A 24383-nucleotide genomic window follows, 5' to 3' on the forward strand; every position below is an offset into this window, starting at 1 on the left:
ACCCACATCACAAACCCCAACACCTCACACTTTTCGGCTTTGCTGCATCACCCTGGTCCTGCACCATGGCAGACTACAGCCTCTACCTGGTGACCGACTCCACACCCGCGATCCTTGGCGACAAGGAACTCAGTGACGTCGTCGACCGCGCCATCCGCGGAGGCGTCACCATCGTGCAGTACCGGGACAAGACGAGCGACACGGGGGCGCTGATAGCAACAGCGAAGAAGCTGCACGATGTGACCAGGCGCCACAACGTGCCGCTGCTCATCAACGACAGGGTCGACGTTGCGCTGGCCGTGGGGTGCGAGGGCGTGCACCTGGGCCAGGATGACATGGGTTAGTTAACCGCAAATGAAGAGGGCCCAACTCTGGACTGTCAGCTGAGACATGCATGCATGCAGACATTGGCACCGCCAGGACACTCTTGGGAAGCGGCAAGATCATCGGCATCACTGCCAACACCGTCGACGAGGCCCTCACCGCGTGTGAGCAGGGCGCCGACTACCTAGGCATAGGGACCGTCTTCTCCACCCAAACGCACGTCACTTCACACCCACTTTTCTGTGATCATCACCATCGATCTAAAGCTGATTCTTTCCATACAGCAAGACAAACACGAAGAATGTCATCGGCCCAGATGGGCTCCGGCACGCCCTAGCCGTCTTAGCCGAGAAGGGCCATGCCCGCGTGCCGGCCGTGTGCATCGGGGGCATCAACGCCTCCAACATTCCGCAGGTGTTATTTCGGGGCAGCCCGCGTGAGAACCCCCTCGATGGCGTCGCGGTCGTCAGCGCGATTGTCGCTGCCGCGGACCCGGAGGCCGAGTCGCGGCGGCTGCTGGGCCTGGTCCGCGAGGCCCTTGCGCGCGGCAGGCAGCCGAGGACGGGGCTGTCGACGGCGGCGAGCAAGGAGGAGCTGCTGAAGCTCATCCCCGGGGTCATCAAGACGGTGCATGAGCAGAAGCCGCTGTCGCACAACATGACGAACCTGGTACGGGATCTAGAATGGCTTGCTCGGCAAGGTCGTGGACTGACATACAATCACAGGTGGTTCAGAACTTTGCCGCGAACGTAGCACTGTCGATCGGAGCGTCGCCCATCATGGCTAACTACGGTGAGGAAGCGGCAGACCTCGCCAAGCTGGGCGGTGCCCTGGTCATCAACATGGGCACGGTTACCCCTGAGGGACTGGACAACTACAAGAAGGCGCTCAGGGCGTACAATGCGGCAGGACGACCAGTCATCTTTGACCCAGTAGGGTATGTCTGACCCCGAGGTTGCTGTCTACTCTGGCCAAGCTATCACTCACATCTACCTCTCACAGAGCCGGAGCCACAGCCGTACGCAGGGCAGCGGTCAAGGAGATCCTCTCAGCAGGCTACATTGACGTGATCAAGGGCAACGAGAGCGAGATCAAGACCGTGTACGGCAGCGGCGAGACCGAGAGCCAGCGCGGCGTCGACAGCAGTAGCACGCTGTCCGACGCGGAGAAGGCCCAGCTCGTGCGCGCCCTAGCCGCCCGCGAACAGGCCATCGTGGTGATGACGGGCAAGACAGATATCGTGTCAGACGGATCGCGCGTCTTTGCCATCCAGAACGGCCACGAGTACCTAGGCATGATCACCGGGACGGGCTGCACGTTGGGCACGACGGTCTCGGCCATGGTGGCTGCTTGCTCCAGCGGGGACAGGCTGGCTGCTGCCGTCGCGGGCATCCTGTTGTTTGAGATTGCGGCGGAGCGGGCGGCGAGCAAGGGTAGCGTTGAGGGCCCTGGGACTTTTGTGCCTGCGTTCTTGGACTCGCTGTATCGTATTAGGACGGCCACTGCTGCAGGAGACGTTGGATGGCTGTCTGCTGAGAGGGTTTCTAAGGTGTAGTGAGCTGCTCCACGATCCCCATCTGGTGCTGGCAAGCTCGCTTTGGGTGGCGTAAAAAAGTCTGGATGTACGGCATTATTATTTGTGTCGCTATTTCGGTGAATCCCATTGTCCTTCATTGGACAAAGAGACCACATCTGCGAGGACAACTGTGCTCCCATTGCCTGAGTATTGGCCTAGTAGAGACGGGATGTAGGAGATAAAATCTTGTTACCAATCTATGTTTATCGATCAACGGGTTACCCTATAGCAACTTGCCAGCTTTGAGTGCATTCGAGGTTCTTGGGTTGAACAAATCCAAGTGGATCGTATCACATGCTGCTGACCTTTAAGCTTAACCTCGACCCTCCGATGCCCCCTGCTCGAACCCCTGGACGCAGCTAGGGATCCCTGTAGGTCAGGTCCGATCGGCTTGGTTGACGTCTTGGTTGCTACCCCGCGAGGGGAGTCATCGCCCTTCCCTTGCTCCGACTCGTTTGGCAATGCCGATGACAATTGCGCCAGGGACGGCTCTGTATTATTTTTGCATTATATCTAGCGTCTTTCCTTTCCGATGAACAGTCCTGTGCTATGATCAGCGTCTCTACAACACTTCGAAGAACCGCAAACTCTCATCTCGCACGAGGATTCCGTGCCCCAACTCCATACACCTCGCCTGCGATCCAGCCCTTTTCTAAAATGGCAGAGAAGCCTACCGCCCGGCGACGGATGAGTACGTCAATCCAACATCAAGAACACCATGAGACATGACTAACTCGTGTGCCTCGTCCCAGACAATCCCGCCATCTTGTCAGTGGCCCCCAAAGCAATTCCAATCGAGCATGCCATCGAACCGCCCTGACGAGTCCCTCACAGTGTATGCGACCTACAAGAGAAGTTCCGCAACGCGATCTACGAGTTCGACAAAGTGTAAGAGCCCCCACCGAATGGAAAGACTCATTCCGAGGCAGATATCCTAACAGTGCCGTCGTCCCAGCGTCCTCACCACCCAAAAGGTCCTTCGCGCAGCCCAAGCCCTCAACATCCCAATCTACACGACGACGCAAAACCGCGCGCGCCTGGGCGAAACCGTGCCCGAGCTGCAGCAGTACCTAGACTCGCCGCTATGCAAGACACACGCCGACAAGACCCTCTTCTCCATGTTCATCCCGTCCGTGACGGAGAAGCTGGGCACCGCCCCCGCCGAGATCGTGCTGGTGGGCATCGAGTCTCACATCTGCATCACGCAGACGGCGCTCGACGCCCGCGCCGCCGGCCACAAGGTGTATGTGCTCGCCGACGGGGTCAGCAGTTGTAATAAGGAGGAGGTCCCCATCGCGCTGGCGCGGCTGAGGGCCGAGGGCGTTGTTGTCACCACGAGCGAAAGCTGGCTTTATGAGTTTGTGGGTGATGCGGGGATACCCGAATTCAAGTCCATAATCGGTATTGTTAAGGATACGTCGGCGGACACGAAGAAGGTCCTGCAGACTCTGTCTCCTGTCCAGGGGGCGTCGAAGATTTAGGGATGGAGGGTGCTGCTTCTTCTAGAGGGGATACAACTCAAGGCGGCAAGATCAAGTCTTAGATAATTATTACAGGGGTTGTTCTTTTACTTGTCCAAGTCATCGAATCATTATAAAATTGGCATACGATAAAGACCCAATTCTGTATTATTTCATTACCTGTCACCCAGTCCCTTAGCAAGTCTCTGCCTTCGTGACAAGCGAGAAGTGTGGTTCTCACTCGCAAGTCCTCGTATTAAAGTCTTAGCCTTTTACTTTTCAGTTTTGTGACCAAGTGACGATCAAGGACCACATGTCGTCGAGTCTGCCCTGTCTCCCTGGACTGAGGTTCTAATCTGACACTGCCGAGTTTGCTCCGCCAGCGGCTGTGTTGGAACCACATGGGGATGCTCAAAATTCGTATCAAGGCAATTTTTCAACGACTTTGTGCTCGTAACAAAATAGCCGCAACATGATAGGAGCAGAAACATATGATTTTAGAGATTTATATATTCTTCGCTAGGTGTTGAAAATTGTCATTTCATATCCCGTGGATAGAATCGACTTCGTGTAAGTGTTCCCCATGGACTGCTCAGGCCTGCGGGAACGAAAAGGGTAATTTTCGCCGCAACTAGACGTTGTAGCGCTTTACTCTCTGCCGCTCCGGCCCGAGTCCGAGTGAACTCCGGGCCCCTCTCCGGAAGGGCATTCTTCCCCTCGCGTCAGAGCTACCACCCATTGCGCTGCTTGTTCCCGAAGTGCCCGGCAATAAAAGGAAAATATCACACCCATCTAGGCAAACATCTGCACAGCCAAGTTGTAGTGCTTGATCAAATCAACTCACCTTCTAACATTGTGCCACCTTTTTTTCTATCAATTGCAGCAACTTCAGCAACTTGGCCAACTAGGCTCAACCCGAACTGCCACCGTTGATTTCACCCAACAGCCAGACTGCGTCAGAGGGCAGTCGACAACAACCACCATGGCCACCAACAACACCTCCTCAGCCGATACGCAACCGCTCATCACAGGCCTGCACCACATCAACCTGACCGTGCCACACGGCACCCTAGACCAAGCCAAGTCCTTCTACTCCGACACGCTGGGCCTGACGTCGCGGCCGGTTCCCGCCGCGCAGACCGACGAGCTGGCCTGGTTCGACATCGGCGTCTCGGGCCAGCAGGTACACGTCTCGCTGCCGAAGCACGACAATGACACCATCCCCGGCGACGCCTCTCGGCACCCTTGCTTCCGCGTCGGCTCGCCCGAGGCCTTGCACGCCCTGCAGGAGCGCGTTCACGCCCACCACCTACGCGGCGGCGCCGACGCGCCCGCTGCTGCTGACCCCCCTGGCGTAAGCTCTGGGGCTAAGGGCCCGGAGTATCCCAAGCGTTTCTTCGCTAGGGACTTTGCGGGAAACCGGTTGGAGTTCACTGTCTAGGATGGCGGCGACGATGGTAGTCGGTGGCTGTGTGGACGCACTTTGATCGTCTGTTTCTCTAGGGCTTTTGGGCGTTGTGGCACGGTGACTGTTGACACCGTTGTTTGGCTCATATGAGACACTTGGGTCTGGTGGATGCCGGAACCTCTAGAATCAGTTCTTGTGAAAACGGCGCTCACATTGACGATAGCGGCCCTTTATCTGTTCGGATCGCATGCCCGGTTACATACGTTCTACGCGGGAAGGGAAATGAATAGTCTATTTAGGTTTGCTCCCTTGTCGAAGGACTCGGGGGATCACTGACTCGTAGGGGGGACACCGAGTCAATGGCACTGGACATTGATGAGCTCTCCGATATCTATACCAGCATAGATATGAGAAGGAATCCCCGCTGGCAAAATGAATTGAATCCGTCAGATTGCTTTGTTCCATCATGCTTGACAACACGAGCACCATGGCGGGCGTCTCTCAAATCCAGATCCCCATTAACAAACAAGTACAAGCCACCATCAATTACTGCCGGAAAGATCTCGTGCCACCACTCCCGCCTGTGGTATTTGGGCGGTAAGTCGTAGCCGCTGATAAATGTCAACAAAACGCAAGAGCAGTGCCGAGGTTGACATGGCGTTTTCAGGGGACCAGCCAATCCTCCCATACAGACTCCTAAGCAAGATTACCCAGTCGTGGTCACGGATGTGACTAGTCGCGAAAGTGACTTCGACCTCGAGACTCAGGGGATCGAATTTGTACATCACGAAAGCAGCTTGAAGGACGAGGAATTCGATGACGAGGATCTCATCAAAAAAACCTATTACCAAGAGATATTGGACTTGACCAAGGAAGTGTTGGAGGCAAACCCTAAGTTGTGAGTCTCCAACAAGGAGTGAACACGAACGAATATCTGTAGAAGGCTGATCAAGTCCCGATATCTGATTGATATCAGTCCCAAGAACCCAGAGCTGCACATCCTCCAGCATCTCCGCAGAAACAGCCCAGACAAGTTTCCCACCGGCCCAGTCTACGGTTGCCACGTAGACCAGCACCCAGCTGCGGTGGAAGGGTTCGCCCGGCGCTGGCTAGGCGGCGACAAGGCCGACCAGCTGATCCGCAGCCATAAGCGCTGGCAAATCATCAACATCTGGCGGCCCATCCGTGAAGTCCAACGAGATCCCTTCGCCGTCACGGACGCGCGCTCTGTCCCCGACGAAGACATCCTCAAGGTACGGCTGGTGTACCCGGACCACGAGATTGACATCCTAGAGGTAAAGGCTCCACTAGACCCTGAGGTGACGCCGCACCGCTGGTATTTCAAGGATAGTATGGGGCCCGGAGATGTGCTGCTTTTCACACAGTTCGACTCTACTTCGCGGACGGACGTGCCTAAGCGGGTGCCTCACACTGCGTTCAAGGACCCGCGGGTGGACGAAGAGAAGGCTGAGCCGAGGAAGAGTATCGAGGTCAGAGTTGCTGTGTTCTATGATAGTGACTGAGAGTCGACCATTAATATCTGGTAAAAATTGTTCATATAGACTCTTGCCCGGGTCGCGACAATCTGCATTACATTAACCAGGATGCGTGGTATTGTGTCCCCAACTGTAGTAAGATCATTCAGGATAATATAAACCTTAAAGTGGTCATTATTCAAGATTCAATCGTAGATGGAATCGAGAGCGAGTCCCTACTCCCGCCTGTAAGTCGAGCTGTGCTCACTTCCTGTCATTTGCATTTGCTGATGGCCTGTAGGCTGGAGAAGACGCAGCCTAGCCGAGTCCAGCTAGTTTGAAAGGTTGGCCAAATAGTTGCGGCATGATTTCATTGATTGATAAATGTCAACAGGAGAGATTTGGAGGTCTTGGTAGGGAAGGGTTGCTAACAGGAGTGTGCAGGATAGCAATGCAGTTGGGACGATCTAGGTTAACCATGCTCGCACCCCTTGTCAGCGAGCAAGGCAGGCGACCCGTCAGGTTTATAACTAACACCGACGCCAGACCCTTCAAAGAATATGAGCACGCAAGACTGGGCGACAGGCGTGGCGTAATGGCCTGAGAAGACGGGAAAACGGCGCTTAGCGCTCATAGGAGACCACATTTACACCATCCCCAGCCTTGCTGGGTGAACTTTATCTTACTCATCAGAATAAATTCATCGAGGACTCAATACTGGTTTGGAGGCGCAAATAAACAAGCCAAGACCGCATAAAGGAGGGGCTGTTGGCAACATGATCAGCCAGAGGTATGATTCCTTCTGACAGACTAAAACAGCTGGTTGGACAAATGAGTACGAGGCGGATGCAGTCAGGATCGAATCCAGCACAGAAGGCCCCAACTCCGACACGGCGTCTGGTTTTGATCACCCGCATACATCCTCTAGGTACGCAACCCGCCAATGATACCACAGCCAACTGCATACCTGGCATCTACCACAGAGTAGCCGGAATCTCGGTGCCATAAGTCCCTTAGAAGGCGTGGCAGCCTGGCAGGTTGTATCACATGGTTGCCTGAGTGCTGTTGGCTCTGCCAACGAATCGCGACCCCAAGTTCATATTAGTCACTCAACACTATCAAATGAGGGCAGAATGACGCTAAGGAACATCTTGGATACCGTACAGTTAGTGCGCAAATGGGAAAGAAGCGTTCAGCTGAGACCGATTACTAACGAGAGAAACGCACCCATAAGAGCACGTGCACCCCGTCAGATTGTCTTTGCAACGGCTGAGCAGCTACACTGAGTCTTCCATCACTCTACGATTCCATATCACTGTCAATATCTCTCAGCCATAGCAAATCTTTCCATAGCCGTACCACTTGCCACTTGCAATGGCGCCAAACGACAAGACCCTCATCGTCATTGGCTCTGGACCCGGCATAGGTCGAGCAGTCACGTCACTCTTTGCCGCGAAGCGATACGGCAATGTTGCTTTGATTGCACGACGCGCAGAGCAGCTGGAACTCGAACAGAAGGCTGTTGAGGAAGCCGTCGGTGCCGGGGTCAAGGTCAAGACCTACGCTCTGGACGTCACCAACAGCGAGGCCCTTCTTAAGGCCCTGGATGATATCGAGATTCAGCTTGGCAAGCCCGAGTGCATCTTCTATAACGCTGCTCGTGTGCAACCCTCCGAGCTGCTCAGCCATGATGTCAAAGACATCGAGTTCGACTTCAAGGTCAGTTTAAATGTGTCAACTTCGTCATTGGACGATGGAATAGTCAATACCTGTTGGGAACATGGACGTTTGTATGCTAAGATTTTGTTTCTGCCAGATCAATGTCTCGGCTCTTTACGTTGTGGTCCAGCGGGAACTCCCGCATCTTATTGAACTGGCAAAGCATAGAAAAGACGCATGGCCGTCTATCATCGTGACCAGCTCGATGCTGCCTCAGCATCCCGTTCCACAGTTCTTTGCCCTCTCCCTTGCCAAGGCTGCTCAGCGCAATTTGGTGCAGAGTCTCTCTCTGACCTATGCCTCGGAAGGTGTGCATTTGGGTCTCATAAATGTTGGTGGACCAGTTTCACCGGAACATGAGACTTGGAACCCTGGCAACATTGCTGCCAAGGCGTGGGATTGGTTTTCGAAATCCAGAGACAGCCTAGACTTTGAAGTTTTGATCTAGGCTAGACTTTATTCAATCTAGGCTTGTTCTCGCGCGAAGGCCATACAAGAGGCGAAGCTCTCAAATCTTACACATCATCGTAAAACTATACATAAGACGTCGTCTTGTATGAATGGGCTCCCATATCCCGGTAGTCTTTGAGTAACAAGGATGCCTATGATCACTGACAGAATATTTGATTGTTTTATTTGCTATCATATTCCGATGACCACAGTAATAAGAGAGTCCATTCTCAAAACGGTAGCGAAGTATGTAATAATGCGTAGGGCCTGCTGCATCAGACCATTCGTACTTTGAGGGCGAATTCATTCCTTGAAGGTGATTTCGCCCTACTTCTGAGCAGTGTCTTTGCCAGCTGCAATCTGCGCCTCATACTCCGCGAAATTCTCGATGCCCTTCGGAATACCATTCCACTGCAAGCCCTGCATGATATTGGTCAATCCCATTCCACGCTTTGTGAGAGCATTTGGGGACGCTACTCAAGGTATTCACTCACCTGCTCGTCCATGAGGACTGCACGACGCTCCATACAATGCTTCCACGAGCGCAGCTGAACCATACGCTCATGCCACGCACGAACGTGAGGCACATCCTCCCAGACCTCATCCCAGGGCTGCAGGAGGATGTCGCTGAGGAGGAAGTTCCAGGAGACGAAAGCCATATCAGCGAACGTCATCTTGTGTCCAACCAGCCACTGTGCATCAGCAGGCTTGGCGGCCAACACACCCTCCATGACACCGAGTATTCGCTTGGTCTCGTTGGCGTAGCGGTCCCTGGCGGACGGTATCTTCTCCGGGTGCAGATGTGTGAACCAGCTCAACTGGCCGAAATATGGGCCTTGGCCGCTCATCTGGAAATGCAGCCATTGATTGCAGAGGTGACGTTCCTGCAGCGTGCTGTACGAAACGTGGTGGGCGGGGGCATCGTACTGCTCGATCAGGTACTGATAGATGGCACCCGACTCCCAGAGCGTCAGGCCCGTGTTCGGGTCCTCGATTGCGGGCACCCGGCCATTGGGGTTAATGTCCGTGAAAGGCTTCTTCTTAACATCGTCAAAGCGGAATGACTTGATTTCGTAATTGAGCCCGAGCTCCTCTAGGAGAAAGACGGCCTGGGGCATAATGTCAGCCACACCGAGTCGACCATTCCCTTCTACGGCCCGTTTACACTCACCTTCCATGGGTTGGGACCAGGCGCTGACAGAAAGAGGGTCAGCGCTACTACCTCACTACGATCGTTTCATCTAGGCCAGGAACCTACGAGTGAGCCACACGAGAATTGGCTTGGGCGGGTAAGTTGCTGTCATTGCGAAGACTGACTTGGGCCGTGAGACAATGATTGTGTGTTGCAGGGAGTAAGACGGGTGGCTACTTTGGTAAATAAACTTTGCGATGGGGATGGGGATGGGCAAGCTTTCTAAGTTTGTTGCCTCAGAGATGGTCGGTTGCTCCATCCAATTCCAGGTTGGTCGGTTCGGATCTTATTGGGTTCGGATCTTGGTGGTCTTGGTAGTCTGTTAGCAGATTAAGATGTTACATGGTACACTGCTAGGGCTGACAACCTGTCATAACCTAACGCTTACAATATTGTCCGAGTGATGTTTCAATAAGAGGGGCGGCAATGTATTCCATTCACTTAATCCACAGCTATGATTCGGCAACCGGCTCGAGCCTTGGACCAGCTTCAACATCTAAGCTTCCAAGAATTCTTTTTCTTAGGTGAGTAGCGATTATGTCACACTTTAACTCCTTCCATTGAGCTTCCCGTGGTATGACCGTTGGATCAACGACTTAGAACATACAAATTTAGGAAAATGCGAGAAAAGGAAAAAGTCTCACCAGAGTATACAGAGCGTTCAAGGGAAGGTCGCAAACAAAAATTGAGCAATTTTTCGTATCTCACAGTCTTGCCCCTATGAAACCAGAGCTTCTTTGTTGGTTACATCAGGTTACTAAATCACTCAACGAAACGTCGCGAAAGCCAACTAGAAAGAGTAGCTATGAGACCCTTGGCATGCCTACACTAGTTATGGAGAATTAAGTGGCTAGAAGATCACTTTTCTGTGGTACAGTCAAGGGGAGCTTCTTAAAGCTCTTACAAGATACATCCTCATGACAAAGCCTAATGAGAAAAGTACATACTATGCGTCATGTACCATTAGAACAAGAATCGAACTATATCAAGTCGTTCGTGCACATTAGCCCATAGTTCCCCTGGCTTCTGGCACATAATGTAGAAGAAATTCGGCTATGAAGGACTTTATGAGAGTTTGTTGCGGTCTATGATGTCCAAACGTATCAATGATTAAGCCAGCAATGCAAACTGACTCCAAGCTGCAATTCGGTATGATTCCAGACCTCAGGTTGATGCGAGAACTCTCACCTGTATCGCTGAGGTGACGCAGAATCCTTCGCGGCCCGGCATCCGCTCTGCCATCATATTCAAAAGCCCAGTCTCGAATGGCGTGGTTAAGTGCCTCAAAAACTAGAACATGACGTGTAGTTCCTCACGCATCGATGCTGCTGAACAAAATGAGACCTTGCCTAGGCACAGGAGTAAAGTCTTTCCCGAGCGTCCCGCCTACAAGGCTCGCTTAGTGACGGAATGCTCTCTGGAGCTTGACGTTCCGAACTCTAACAAGGTGCTATTTTTTGTTGCTCCACTCAGAGTTCTTGATAGCAACGGAACATGAATAAGTCTAGTCGGTCTCACGGTCCGGCGCACCTCTTCCAGCGTGATGCATGCAATCCTTCGTTCCTTCGCTCCTGCAAGAATAGGAAGGCTGCGGAGACTCGGTCGATCAGCGCAATACTTCACTATAAGGGACTCGGCAGCTTTACCAAATGGGTTGAGCGGTCCGACAACCGATATAATTCATCGACGTTTGAGCATTGTGTTGACGATATATAAAGTCAGTGTCAAATGTTTTGTTCGACCGACGACATGATGTGTCGGGCGCAGCGTTACTTCATTCACCACAACGAACGATATAATCTCCACTATCTACAAAAATTGAGATCTTCAAGTCCATCTGAACCACACGGTTGTCAAGATGCAGTTCACCAACATCATCATCGCACTTGCCCTGCAGACCGCAGCTGTCCTGGCAGCTCCTCCGGTGTCCCCAGAAGACGCTGTAGTCAATGCTGCAGTTCCCCAGGGTGTAAGCCTTCACCCCCGAAACAGAAAGTCGAGAGCATGACACTGATGCATGATGCTATAGTGCTACGTATGCTGCTTGGGACCACCGACTGGTTGCGTGACCTGCTGCAACTGAAACTCTCCTTGACTTGACAACAATCATCGCCGGACAGTTGCATTGGCATTGTAGAGTCCCGCCATGAGAACTTGCAGGGGTCCCCGATCAGTTGATCTAAGAGATGGCGTTAAGGGAGGCAGCAGACTCAAATCACTGGTTGCCAATTCGGAGGCACTTCCAGATCACTGCATGTATTTGCTTAAGTAGCGATAGTTGCCAAGCCTCGTCCTGTCCTCGGGTACCTGCCCTTCCTAAAGAACCAGTGATACTGCTACGTGAAGTGGTATGTGACCTGATGTAGCAGGGCTATATTTTCGCAGCAAGGCCTTGATCCCCGTGCACAAGGGCTGACAAACTACCATAACTACAAATAGTATATTGCCAGTCGACTAATTTAGATGCTGGGAGCAGGTAGATACCGATGTTAAGCGGTCTTGAGTCTATTCTCGAATGTTTAACTCGCGTTGTTTGCGTTAAGCCTAAGGACATATAATATGTAAAAAGAAATTGGTTCACCGGCTGAGAGAACCATGCCGCCGCCACTCATTCACGCTTCTTCAAATAACACTCAAGGCCCCTCTGCCTTGGGAACCAGCTGCCGGTGACCTCCCATTCTCTTTGCGGATCAGCTAGCTGGATCTCATAGCGACCCACCAACGTAGCCACAATCTTGTATACCTCCATGTTCGCCAGATTTCTGCCAATGCAGACCCTCGAACCGCCGCCAAAGGTCAGGTCACAAGCATTGAACAATCTCAACCGCTTCTGGTAGTCTTCATTCGACTCCGCTGGGCGCTGGAGCCACCTTTCCGGGCGGAACTCGTCCGCATCCGCGCCCCAAATAGATTTGTTGCGACCCGCTACGTACGGATTGATACCGACGGCTGTGCTTGGTGGAATGAAAGACCCATCTGGGAGAGTGAGCCCGGAGGCTGGCACGTAACGTTCCAGCAACATGCACACCCCAGGGTGCATCCTCATAGCCTCGCGGGCCACGGCCTCAAGGTCTTGTTTGTTTCATGTCAACAACTTCTCTCTGAACTATAAAGAGCAGGGTGCAAACAGTGGCCACGGGGTGTACTCACACGGCAGTGCACGCGCGGCATTGTACGGTGCAATCTTGCCGAGGTCGGCCGCCACTATCTCGGTCTCCAACTTATGGTACACTTCCGGGTGATGCAGAGCATAATAGAATATTGCACGTATAGTGATTGCCGTGGTGTCAGCGCCGGCAAGCAGATTCACCAGCAGGTATCCCATGATGATGCCGTCGTCAACGAGGTCTGGGTGGGTGTTCTTGGCGTTTAGGAAATGCTGCAGAAAGTCGGGAACTCTTGGGTCGAAGTTAGGATCCTTTCCAGATGATCGAGCGATAAGATGCTCCACTACAGCGTCGTAAATTCAGCTCTTCTTCTGCTCTGGTCTGTAATATGACAGTGTAGGTTTGAGGGATTCACCTACGTGCTATTCGTGTGATGTTACCCAGGTTGGGCGGGCCGATGCGCACCACTGGGTTCTTGTCCATGAGGAAATCGAGGAAGGGCATCTGCCCAACTGCTGCGAAGTAGTCCAGAGCCTTGTCCGCAATCTCGATGGTCTTGTCGTGGTCGCGGCCTGTATCCATGTAGCCGAACCGCTGGCTGAAGGAAGCTACGCCATTCATGTCCCATGAATCTGTGGTTTCACGTGCGCGGTCAGTACATTATCAGTGTTTCTTTTCCTTCGAACCGTACGCGCTTACAAAATCCAATCCATTGACCTAGGTCACATTTTTCCGTCTGTTTGCCGTTCATGAATCTGTTTTCGAGATGATCACAGAAGTCGCCAATGACGGTATTCATCAGGGGCTCCAGAGTCAAGACACTGCCTTGTGAGTAGTGCTTAACAATTGGCCTCTTCATTCGCGCATGTTCGTCTTGGTCTGTTGTGCTGAAAAGATGATACGTAATTTTCCCCTGTGATGTGTCTCGTTGTCAACTTTATGACCATGCTGCTCGTGTGGAGAATACAATGGCTGGGTGTCTTTCACGCTACGAAAATACCACATAGCGAGAGCAAGGAAAATGAACAGAATTAAAATGTTACCTACGTTGATCACGCTGCTGTTGTTGTGGTAGAACTCTGTCTGGTCATCAGACTTCAATGTTAGCAAACTCGAAGCCACACCCACCATCTGCATCCGAGAAATTTCTCTACCTTCCGCCACTTGCCATCAGTGCTGTAGAGCACTTTTGCCAACTCCGGGATGTCAAGATCTAGCGTATTAGGTCCAATACGCAGAACAGGGCCGTGCTTTTCATGGAGCTTCTTAATTTGCACATGGTAACTACCCCGTCGCACGAGGAGAAAGCGCCATAAATTTGTGTACCCTGGTTTGGGTCAGATACGTGACATTAAAAGTGAGTATCGACGTTCTATGAACACAGAAAACTGCATCTGTTACAGAGGGAACAAGCAGACGTACGAGCCAGCCATGGTCCAGGGTACTGCCGTAAAGATGAACCAAGATTGGACAGTATACACCACGTTAAGAAGGCGAGGACTGGCAAAGCGATCAGGAAAAGAGCTGTCGCGGCTAGGGGCGTTTGTTTCAGCAGGTCAACGACCACCAACTTCGATTGTTGTAGTCCTAGCAATGTGCTGGTTTCGAAATACTCCGTTGCTGGATCCATTCTGGCGACGTCTAATCTCATTCAATATAGTGAAGTATGTTTGTAACATCTACAAAAGATCAGCCTGGGTACTCCGCTTGTTACTCTATATACGAGATCGCTCGGAGGGGATGAGTTCGCGGCTAGATATTATATAATGGATTCCCTTCTAAAGGTCCGAAAATCTCTCCCAGAAGAGCCGCATTTTAATGAGACTTATAGCGCTCAGCCAATAAAGCATTACTGCAACTGCTCGCCAAACTAATGTGGAAGCCAGCCCGCTCAAGGACCTGCTCGCCCGATTACTGTGGAACCTAGCCCACCCAAGGACCTCGGAAGCCAATCTTACTAGATCTTTTCCCGCTTATTTCTTCCTTTCGTACTAACGCTAGACTTCGTCTGGGTACTATTGCATATGCAGCCACGTGGACCCCAACCAACAGAATAGTAAGATACGAAAGACCTCAGATGTACTGTTGGGGGGTCATTAAAGTGGATAAAGCAACTGCGCCGGCCTTAAGGAAGGAAATTATAAGTGTAACGCTTTGAGTGTGCTGCCGGACTATACCTTATTGGGACGTAACCTGACTTATTCTGACCCTTCCTTTGCCGTTGGCGAACCGCCCACATGTGATGTCCTCCACCAGGCTGCCTGGGCCGGACCGCAATGGAGACACGGCTACACATGAGATCGTATGATATTATACAGGGTTCCTGACGATCCTTTTTGTGGCAATGGCACTGTTAATCTGTGGAGACTATCCCGAAAGCGCATCAGACTTGGCCGTGTCGACATTGCGCTTTCAGAGGCGAAAGTTTAAGTGTCTCATAGTATCATACTGGGTATCCCATTTCTATGTCGCAATCATACGGCAAAGTTTGATTCCCTGATAATTGTGATAGGCACCTGTCGGATGTAAAGCCTGCTTCCCCCGAAGGCTGTCTGGAGTCGCGGGGCCCCCAGAGTCCCCGGCATTGATACAACCCAACGACGTCAAGTTACGGGCGCTGGACCCACTTGCGGACCCCGGTAGCCAACATGCATCGCCTTCAATACCGTTTTTGGAGACCGGTCTGGAAATAGGGGGGGATTTTATGAAAAGGTGCTGGAACTTATAATTGAATCCCGCTGGGTTCTCACTGGAGGCAAGTCAGACTATCCTATTTGCCCAGAACTAAGATCCACTGGAGCCCACTTGCGCCTCAAATTTACCCAAACGCTGAATTTTGCTCTGCGAGAAGACGATATTCGGGCCGGGTTGAAGTTTCATCGCTTGGGGCGGTCGAAACAAATAATTAAGAACTCCAATCAGTGCCGCTGACAGATCGAACCTCTTTATCACTTCGTGGCCACATGCTGTGGCTGCTATGGTTCATAGGATATAATTCATGGATTTGCTAGGGATCGGTTGTGCTGGCGCGTTCATTGCGCTGTATCAAGACTGGTGTCGGCAACGTCGAACATCAAATGTTGCGATGTCTGGTCTAGCAAACGTCATGGCATATTGAAGTTTTGGGTGGAAAGCTGAGGTTTCAGCTGCGCCCGCACAAAGTACACTTGTGACAGCCAGTTCAGCCCTTGTAACGCGAGTAAGGAAACCGTCCAATTGCATTGATGTTACGAGAAACTGCGTAATCGGGTATCCTCAGAAGTGGCCATGACTGTTCCACTATTTCTCGGGGTGTCACGGCAGTGATTTCCGTGCGATAGACTGTTCTAGTCTCTCGTGCGTTCTTGACACGGGGAGATACCTGCTGTATTTCCCCGATTTGGATGATATCCCCCCTGGTTGAACTTTGCACGACGAGTGCTGACTTTGAGGATGCTCCTTTGACATTTGGGTTCCCGATATTCTTCTTCTATCTGGTTGCTTTGATATCCTCTCGTCGTCGTTGTAGCCGCCGGCGGCGGTTCGACGGTGCAACATGGCTATGGGTGGGCAGGGTCCTATGGCCGTCCTGGTCATGTGGATCATGGTGGTTCCTACGTTCGTTTGCGTGGTTCTTCGTTTCTACACTCGAGTCTTCGTAATCCAATCCCACGGCGCCGACGACCACGTTTACAATTTTGCTTTCGTAAGTCTCGACAACATTTGCCCGTGATCTTTGATGCTTCCAATCTTTTTCTGACAATAAGTTTATGACCGCAGATCTGCCTCCTCTGCTATACCATTTTCGTTACGATTGCAGCCAACTATGGCTTCGGCCAGAGTGCTTCAGATCTGCTGCCAAGCGATCTCGCGAACGCGATCCTTTTCGAGGCTATTGGTCAGACATTTGCGGTCATAGGGATGGCTGTTGCAAAATGGTCATTGGGTCTTTTCCTGCTGCGCATTATCCATTTGAGGGTACACAAGGTCTTGATTTGGATCGTCATGGCTTTGCTCATGGGAGCGAGTGTGTCTACCTGCTTTGTGTTCTGGCTGCAGTGCACACCGCCTGCGTATCTCTGGGATCGGAGCATTCCCGGAGGAATCTGCCAGGTTGATTCGACACCGGTCTCTATGTTATTGTGCAGTAGGTTTTTACTTCAGGGATAGGTCCTGAAAAGCTTGAGTACTGATTCTCTTAGTCCTTTGTGTTCTGGCGGACTTTTTCTTCGCCATTTCCCCATGGTTCTTCATTTGGAATCTTCAGATGGGCCGCCGCGAAAAGATGGTGACTCTAATCAGCCTCAGTCTGGGCGTCATGTTAGTTGAATTGCATTAATTCAGGCTCGCAATTACTGACGATCTGGTGTCAGAGCTGGAGCATTCGGCATCAAAAGAACGATTGATGTGCCTCAGTTGTCAAGTCCAAACTACACAAGTGCGTTGCAAAAACTTCTCTTTCCGGTCTACTATCATTCGTGTCAGGTCACTGACCAGTATTGCCTCCCATAGGAGATACAGTTGGCCTCATCATCTGGTCAGCCGCCGAAATTGCAGTAACGATGATCTGCATAGCCGTCCCCGTCTGCCGACCGCTATACAACCGCTTCCTCGACAAGTTCACATCGCAAGGCACAGGCAGCTACCAGCGACAAAACGGGTCCGGCCAAAGTCCTGGGTTCGCGCTCCATACCTTCGGTGGGAGTACTCTGAAGCCACGTGGTGGGCAAGGGCATCGAGTGTCCTCGAAGAGGCGGACTTCACCAGGCGAGGCGGACAGCGAACTTCCTAGCTTCGGGGGTCACAAGATGGGATATACCTCTACATACGCCACAGCAATGGGAGTTAGACAGGAGAATAATCAGAGCGAAGAAGAGATACTGGGCCCCGAGGCAAGGAAAGGGGGGCTAGGGCTTTTGAGCGGGCCGGGTTCGAACGCGATACGTGTGACGGAGGAGGTCGACGTAACAAGTAGTACGTACGCAGAAGGAAAGTAAACAGAACATTAATATAAAACGAACATCTGGTCCCAAGCAACAGTTTCCGCTCGAGTTTGTCTCATTTAACCTCCGCGAATACCATCAACCTACCCACTCACATTCAAAGCAAGTCCTTGTTTCATGCACAAATGTTCCACATATGGCGGGTTGACCTAATCATTATAATTCCTTGACAGGTATAGAAGAACGCAGAAGATGCGAAACCCGCTCCGAGATGACCCAGAGTTGGGAGCGGTAGGATTTTCGTACGACTAGGAGGTTGTCGAGCGAGTCACAAACACTACATCAGACTATTTGCTTCTCCAATTGCTTTCTTCTGAAATGTTTTTGTATCGGTGCAGTCGCCAAAATATCGTTTCGTTGAACAAGTTCCACACAATCTCTACGGAGAACCGGTCATACGTACTGAAAGTCACGGTAAGCCGAGAACATGAGAATAGCAAAGCTCTGTGCCTCGGGGGACTCTTTCGCAGGCGTCTTGTCGCCCCAATCCAGCGGATTGACCACAGGAGTCAGTGTTCCGTCGCTCCCGATCCTCTCAGTCACGGCCGCCTTCTTCGTGTCTGCCCAAGTTATATAATTCTGCCCAAATCTGGCCGGCTCGAGCTGAGCCATTCGGTACGCTGTGGCTGTCAGCAGCGCAGTCCCCGACAATTCAGCAAACCAGGTGGTGTCGTTGAGATAGTTGCGAAGAAGAGACTCATCCGGCTCAGCATTGTCCAATGCTATCGCACCGTCTAGAATCGTCTGGATGTGGTCTTTCAGGACGTCAAGTAGCCAGCTATCAGGCTGCAATTTCGCATTCAGCGTCGTGGCTAACACACGGCTCATCCCTGCGGCTGCCCACGCGTTCCCGGTGCTCCATATTCCACGGTCATTATTCCCATCCGGCGGGCCGACGATATGTTGCCAGAGCCCGGTTGCACCCCAAGGTCTATAGGTCCTGGACTCATTAGCAGGAACGCCCAGGACATCACCATACAGATTGCACTGCTCTATGGCTATGTTCAGCAGGGTGGCATTGTTCGTCTGCACGGCCCAGTATGCCAACGCCGGGGGCACCATGTAGACAGAATCAGCCCAGAGCTCCGTATTGGACTCACGGTGGCTGATGGCTCCGTTGGCCCAGCGTGGAACGGTATTGAGTAGATGGTCAACTTGACGCTCTGCCGCCGAGAGGTACTCCGGCTGTGTCTGGCCGATCAAGATGGCTGAGACACCGAGGGAGGCTGGATCACCGGCTGCACCTACTGAGAGCGTCAGCATCCATCGTATAGAGAGGATCACATCCACAATGCGGCCACTGACCGTCTCCATCCACCAGGATGGTGGAGTTTGTCCAGATGTGCGGCATCGCATACGAGAGTGACTGCACGTCGCTGATCTGTAAAACTGGTATTTCGCCTTTGGGGAATGCATCCTTGCCGAACACGGACAAGTCGGGGTTGTACCATTCGAGAAGTGCTTCAGAGAGCGTGCCGTACTCCCAGCTGTGTGAGGCTAGCCGCCGACCCTGCATTATGACATTATTGATAAGTTCCGGGGTCATATTGTGTGCTTGTTGATATATGGATCTTGTGCATTGGCATCAAATCAATTCTTTTCCGTGTGGGGGTGATTGTGCTGGTATAATTGCTACAAATTTCAAAGCAACTTGATGGACATGCGGCAGTACTTGGGTAGCTACTGAACGTAGGTCTTATTCCAATGTCTGCAGACTCTGACCACCGCACCGTCCAACTCAATTTCAATCGGTGTGTACGGATCCAGATCTACCATTGGGCCAAAAAAGAGTAATGTAACTCCAAGAATCTTAACAAGCACCTACAATGAACAAATCGGATATCAATGCGAAGGCTGTGGAGTTCGATAACAGGGCCCTGTAGGCCAAAGTCCTCATGGATAAGATTCAGGCTTGTAAACCCGCCGCTATAGACAGCTCCGAGAGCGCTCGTAGCTGAGCTCACAGGTGCCCTCTGCCTTCCTCTTGGTAGGCGAAATCGAACAGAAATCAACATGTTTTTACATTCATATCGAGATTCCGTGCAGGGAATATGTAGAGACCGTCTCAATCAATGTGGAATATGGTGCAGTGGCGTAGTGTTGCCTGTAGGATCCTCGACTATGGATCTTCGTACCGCTATTGAGTCCGCAAACCAATATCTTTCAACAGATAAAGCTGACCGTATAGATCTGTCACATCAACAAAGATGCGCAAAGCTTTCATGGAGTAGCCATCGCCAAGCTCCTGTCCCAAAAGCTTCATTGCCATTTCCAATCCCTTTCGCTCATGCTCGGCGATCCACAAGAGATCATCCTGGGCAATCGACTTCCGCTCTTTGGGAGCTACTTGTCGGAAGAAGAATTCGGGAAAATTTAGAGAGTTCAATGAGCCCTCATCTGCATCGCGTACTGCTGAGCCGAGGTCGTTGTACATGCGGCATAGACTGGCTAAATGGCGGCATACGTCCTCGGCGAGGTACACTGTCCGTGCAGATGCCAAAATATGGCGACCTGAAGATGATGCCGCGTGTACCAAGCAATTGAAAAAAACAAACGAGAACGGGCACGACGTGTGATCGGCTGATATACTTCGCATCCAGGAGTAGAGTGTGGACCCCGGGTCGACGTATTTCACAGGAGACCTTGCATTCTGAGGCTCTATCGTGCCCTGCCCATTCGTTTTGGCAATATTCAGGGGGAACCCGTCCCTTCTGTGTTGTGCACGGAATCTGTTGTTGTGTTGCGCTTGCGTGATGTGTGCGAGCAGGAAAGTCTGCAGATCAGACGCGAGCTTCTGTCGAAGGAAGATTGGGCTTGCTTGCACCGCTGGATGGTGCAGTATGTGTGTTATGAATTGACGAAGCAAGGAGTCGACGGACTTCATTGTGAGAGGGGTACGGTGTTTATCAACACAGTTGCGCGCCTCATGCCTGTTGATGTCCACATCGTAGGCCTGATTTTCAACTGGCGCGACGGCGCAGGCTCCAGAGTGCAAGTCCTCAAAGGCATGACGAACTATGCCCCTAATGGAGCCCAATGATCCTTGAAAGTGCTTCTCCACAACTGATTCCATGTATTGATCCACGTGGAAGTTCAAGACGGACAATACCATCATCTCATATAAGACTGATGGGCTCACTGTGCAGCCGTGCAGCTCCGCACATACAATGAGAGCCAACGGGATGATGAATATGTATTTGTCGTCACCACTTTGCGGCCGTGGAAACATGGAATGGTGATGATTTTTCAGCAGTCTCATAGCAAAGCAAGCCTCTAGTTCAGCGATGGCGAGAGAGGCTGAAGACAGTTCACGGACCAAGGGCGTTCGCGCCATGAGGGCACCGGCCTTCTTCATTCCAGCCAGTGTCTTCTCGTTCATAAGAAAAGCCTTGTCTGAGCACCCCTGAGGGATGTTCGGTAGGGCAGTATTGGATGCGGCCAGGCAGAACGCTTCGCTGAGCACGTCGGAAGCAAAGGTCACCTTCTCAGTCCATAGATGATGACCTCTGCCCCATTCGGACATTTTTGAAGTCAAAAATGACTTTCCTCGTGCAATAGAGTTGACAACAATGCCGTGGTCAATTTGCTGCATCCATGGCAGCTTTGCGATCGCTGACATCGCCAAGACTGCGTACGATGTCAACTCGCAGACGTGATTCCATGACCCATCGGTTTCCTGCCGACACAGTATCTGGATAAGTATGTGCAAACATACCATCGGAATCTTTTCCAGCAGACTTGGGACAGCGTTCAGAACACTCAGAGCAACTTCGTGATTTCTGAACAACAACTCAAATGCGCGGCCAAGTGACATCATCCAGTACAGTTCGCTCACATGCTTTTGCAAATTGACAGTCAGCTTCTCTTGCTCAATGAATATCTGATCAAATCTAGCTCACCCATTTCTCGGTGGTCTGTCCGTGAAACACCTTGATCGTCAAGAATTGGACGGCCTTGCTTATCTGCGAAAGATGCTGCTCTCGGTCCTCACGAAGTAACAGAGCGATAAGAACATTACAGTTCGCACTGAGGCTGGGATTGCGCTCTCCAGGGTAGGTGACGAAGTGTTCACTTGACTCGTAAGTGTGGATAAGGCTCTCGATACTGTAGTCTTGACCGAGGTAATGCAAAGCCTCCAATGACTTGGCTGTGTCATCGACATCTGGGAACATATGCGGTGCTTTTGCGAAGGTTTTAGCTGCGATTCAGTATAAGTCAAAGTTATATCAACCTACCGAAGCCAAGAAGCCCGTTTTGCATCTCCAGTTGACCTTTGAGCAGGTCACCGAAAGCCAATATTCCTGGGCCCTTCACCAGAATCTCGGCTGAAGCGAGTGTGCTAATGATCTGCCGGGTTCATCATCAGCCAACACTATTGCAAATTGAGGGGTTTTGGCCACATCTCTATAGTTAGGTAATGACGTACCCAACTAACTTCGAATATTGTCGTTGGCCAGGCAGCGGGTACACTTCCGTCTTCGTGCTGATTATCGCGTTCCAGAACGTTCCTAAGATACATTTCGGCCTTGCAGTCCCAATTTGAAGAATGCATAAGGTACGCCGCAGTAGCTCTACAAAAGTCAGCAAATACTGAGGTGGGCTAGACATGCCAGGCTTTGTTGCTCACGCTGGCGATCCCATCATCGATCCATTAGGATCCAGCCATGAACCGACACGGTCGAAGTCAATATGGCCAATGAATGCCTCGAGAGAGTGGTGAAGTGTGGAAGCGGCTTCATATAGCGTAGAGGGCGGTAGCCCTGTCAGTTTTGCATCGCGGACTGCTTGCAATGCCTGAAGCTGCACACAGTCTATGATTACACCTTCTTGCTTCAGAAGACTAAGCAGTGATATCAGGAGGACCTCAAAGCCGACTTGGTCGGTTGTGCTTATGTTCCATTCCTTCAGCATGTGTATCAAGGCCTCTTCGCCCTTTCGGCTTCTTAGTATCCAGTCTTCATGGTCCGGACGTGTCCGCAAATGCCTTTTCAAACATAACAAAGCTGCTGAAGTGTTAAGGATGCCGTCGAAAGGCGTTCCGTACGACTCCCAGGCACCGGATGGCTTCTGCTGCGCCAGGACAAAATCGAAGCACTCAGGAAACAGCCATGAATCACTTTCCGCGTGACAGTCTTTGGGCTTTTGTAACATGGCGACCCAGGCACTGTCGTAGATCGACGGCGACATGTGGCCGAAATCCTGACCAGCGGAACAGCGTGCGGCCAAAGGGGCAAGAAGCGCAGCTGCCTGCTTGTGCAATGAATTGTCCATAGCTTCTGGGCATCACAGGACTCTGGAGAAGTCAAAGTCAGGATTGAGCTCTCACCTGGATGGATCAAACTTCTGCATATGAATTTGGGACAAGTGCTAGAGCAGTTATCTGGCCACAGTATTCTCCATTGACAGAGACTTTTTGTAATCTTGTACGTGCTAGTCGTCCTTGTTAGTCCGAAGGTATCCATATGGTGAGCCTGGCTCAGCTCCCCGGTACACTGCGAGGTCACAATATCGCCTTCTGTATCGTGGAGATCCCGTGTGTTACCTCGCAATCGAGAGCCAAACCACTATGATGCACATTCAAAAAGTGACCACTGAGACTGACAGCCGGTGGTTAGGCTGTCACAGTGCTGCACATGCGGCAAGACCGGCTGTACATCCAGCTTTTCAAATTCACCATCGAGCACCGATTCTCTGCCATGCTCACATAATACACACACCACAGGGTGAACAAAGTAAATATAACCATACTGTAGACCTGCACGCCGTGGCTGCCATGGGCAAAATCGAGGAGATCTTATCACTACCGGTACGTGAGCATGTTCCATCTTGCGGTGGAGTGAGGACATCGTTGTCGGGAGACCACCAACCAGAATGGAGGGTTTCAAAGATCGTCCCCATTGCATCAGGAATAGACCAAATCTGCAACGCTCGGCCTCGGACTCTATTCTTGTACGACTGAGCCAGGTACATAGGGATGGAGAGCAGTATGATGCACGTCGTTTACCGCAGTCACAGTGCACTGCATTCAAAAATGTTACACAGTAAAATGGTCACGCTGCTGCCTGTGGGACGGCCCATGCAGGTGAGATGTTGATGCCTCAATTTCCACATGCATGCCCGTCAGCAACACATTACTGCCTTGTAACTACCATCCATCCGCATCATCAGAAACTCAATCACAGCCTCGTCGGATCTTCGGCACGAGATCTCTCGGAACGGACGCAACGTCGACAAAAGGACCGACTTGTGTGACATCCTTTTGTGTGCTACTGGGTCTGCTTTCTGTGGCTAAGCAAGAGGATTCGTACACTGCTTCGTCAACATATGCTGTAGTGGAGGTGCAGAGCACAAGGCAGTATCTCCAGGTCGGCTGAACAAGCATGCAGCCACCTGGTTTAAAGCTCTGCAGGCAGGGGGGTGAGAATGTTGCCTCCAGGTATTGAGACCTGGAAAGTCATACAAAGTCCACTGCCCTACAAAAAGTCTGCTCTCCACGTTGGTGACACAACGCGACACAAAAAGTGACAGTCTCTGTGCGCATCCCTGCTGCTTCCTGTGTATCCGGATGGACGCGGGCTGTCAGGCTGTATGTACCCTTTTTCTATTAGATGGGGATCGACGTCACCAACAACAAGAAGGGTGTTTTGTCATGTTTGTCAGCAACCGACGTTGGTGCAGTGCCACGCGTTG

General features: G+C 51.7%; 9 protein-coding genes across 9 annotated transcripts; 6 read left to right on the top strand and 3 right to left on the bottom strand.

Annotated features, from left to right (window-relative positions):
* Nucleotides 1-65: 65 nt before the first annotated feature.
* J7T55_007883 (uncharacterized protein) lies at nt 66-1879 on the top strand (the record flags this gene model as incomplete). The annotated part of the gene is made up of 5 exons (XM_053131021.1): nt 66-339; nt 405-523; nt 613-993; nt 1050-1261; nt 1327-1879. 5 exons carry the CDS (start codon nt 66-68, stop codon nt 1877-1879), a joined length of 1539 nt encoding a protein of 512 aa, XP_052990719.1.
* Nucleotides 1880-2449: 570 nt separating this feature from the next.
* J7T55_007884 (uncharacterized protein) lies at nt 2450-3381 on the top strand (the record flags this gene model as incomplete). Its single annotated transcript, XM_053131022.1, has 4 exons — nt 2450-2591; nt 2653-2668; nt 2735-2788; nt 2856-3381. 4 exons carry the CDS (start codon nt 2450-2452, stop codon nt 3379-3381), a joined length of 738 nt encoding a protein of 245 aa, XP_052990720.1.
* Nucleotides 3382-4342: 961 nt separating this feature from the next.
* On the top strand, nt 4343-4801 carry J7T55_007885 (uncharacterized protein; the record flags this gene model as incomplete). The annotated part of the gene is made up of 1 exon (XM_053131023.1): nt 4343-4801. The coding sequence occupies one exon, from the start codon at nt 4343-4345 to the stop codon at nt 4799-4801; it is 459 nt and encodes a 152-aa protein (XP_052990721.1).
* A 433-nt stretch (nt 4802-5234) lies between these two features.
* J7T55_007886 (catalyzes late reaction in the cephamycin biosynthetic pathway) lies at nt 5235-6291 on the top strand (the record flags this gene model as incomplete). Its single annotated transcript, XM_053131024.1, has 3 exons — nt 5235-5365; nt 5436-5666; nt 5745-6291. The coding sequence occupies 3 exons, from the start codon at nt 5235-5237 to the stop codon at nt 6289-6291; spliced, it is 909 nt and encodes a 302-aa protein (XP_052990722.1).
* A 1326-nt stretch (nt 6292-7617) lies between these two features.
* Nucleotides 7618-8410, top strand: J7T55_007887 (uncharacterized protein; the record flags this gene model as incomplete). The annotated part of the gene is made up of 2 exons (XM_053131025.1): nt 7618-7962; nt 8060-8410. 2 exons carry the CDS (start codon nt 7618-7620, stop codon nt 8408-8410), a joined length of 696 nt encoding a protein of 231 aa, XP_052990723.1.
* Nucleotides 8411-8739: 329 nt separating this feature from the next.
* J7T55_007888 (Glutathione S-transferase 1) lies at nt 8740-9716 on the bottom strand (the record flags this gene model as incomplete). Its single annotated transcript, XM_053131026.1, has 4 exons — nt 8740-8832; nt 8907-9521; nt 9584-9606; nt 9671-9716. The coding sequence occupies 4 exons, from the start codon at nt 9714-9716 to the stop codon at nt 8740-8742; spliced, it is 777 nt and encodes a 258-aa protein (XP_052990724.1).
* A 2496-nt stretch (nt 9717-12212) lies between these two features.
* Nucleotides 12213-14341, bottom strand: J7T55_007889 (uncharacterized protein; the record flags this gene model as incomplete). Its single annotated transcript, XM_053131027.1, has 7 exons — nt 12213-12676; nt 12755-13054; nt 13131-13343; nt 13411-13624; nt 13759-13794; nt 13866-13924; nt 14134-14341. 7 exons carry the CDS (start codon nt 14339-14341, stop codon nt 12213-12215), a joined length of 1494 nt encoding a protein of 497 aa, XP_052990725.1.
* A 1905-nt stretch (nt 14342-16246) lies between these two features.
* On the top strand, nt 16247-17687 carry J7T55_007890 (uncharacterized protein; the record flags this gene model as incomplete). Its single annotated transcript, XM_053131030.1, has 5 exons — nt 16247-16396; nt 16471-16837; nt 16893-17010; nt 17064-17128; nt 17203-17687. The coding sequence occupies 5 exons, from the start codon at nt 16247-16249 to the stop codon at nt 17685-17687; spliced, it is 1185 nt and encodes a 394-aa protein (XP_052990726.1).
* Nucleotides 17688-18086: 399 nt separating this feature from the next.
* On the bottom strand, nt 18087-22964 carry J7T55_007891 (Copalyl diphosphate synthase; the record flags this gene model as incomplete). Its single annotated transcript, XM_053131031.1, has 10 exons — nt 18087-18937; nt 18999-19247; nt 19519-19647; nt 19875-20174; nt 20283-21336; nt 21409-21531; nt 21593-21873; nt 21929-22040; nt 22120-22264; nt 22321-22964. The coding sequence occupies 10 exons, from the start codon at nt 22962-22964 to the stop codon at nt 18087-18089; spliced, it is 3888 nt and encodes a 1295-aa protein (XP_052990727.1).
* Nucleotides 22965-24383: the final 1419 nt, after the last annotated feature.

The sequence above is a fragment of the Diaporthe amygdali genome (assembly GCF_026229845.1).
Source record: "Diaporthe amygdali strain CAA958 chromosome Unknown NODE_25_length_736740_cov_64_583793, whole genome shotgun sequence".
Lineage (NCBI taxonomy): Eukaryota > Fungi > Ascomycota > Sordariomycetes > Diaporthales > Diaporthaceae > Diaporthe > Diaporthe amygdali.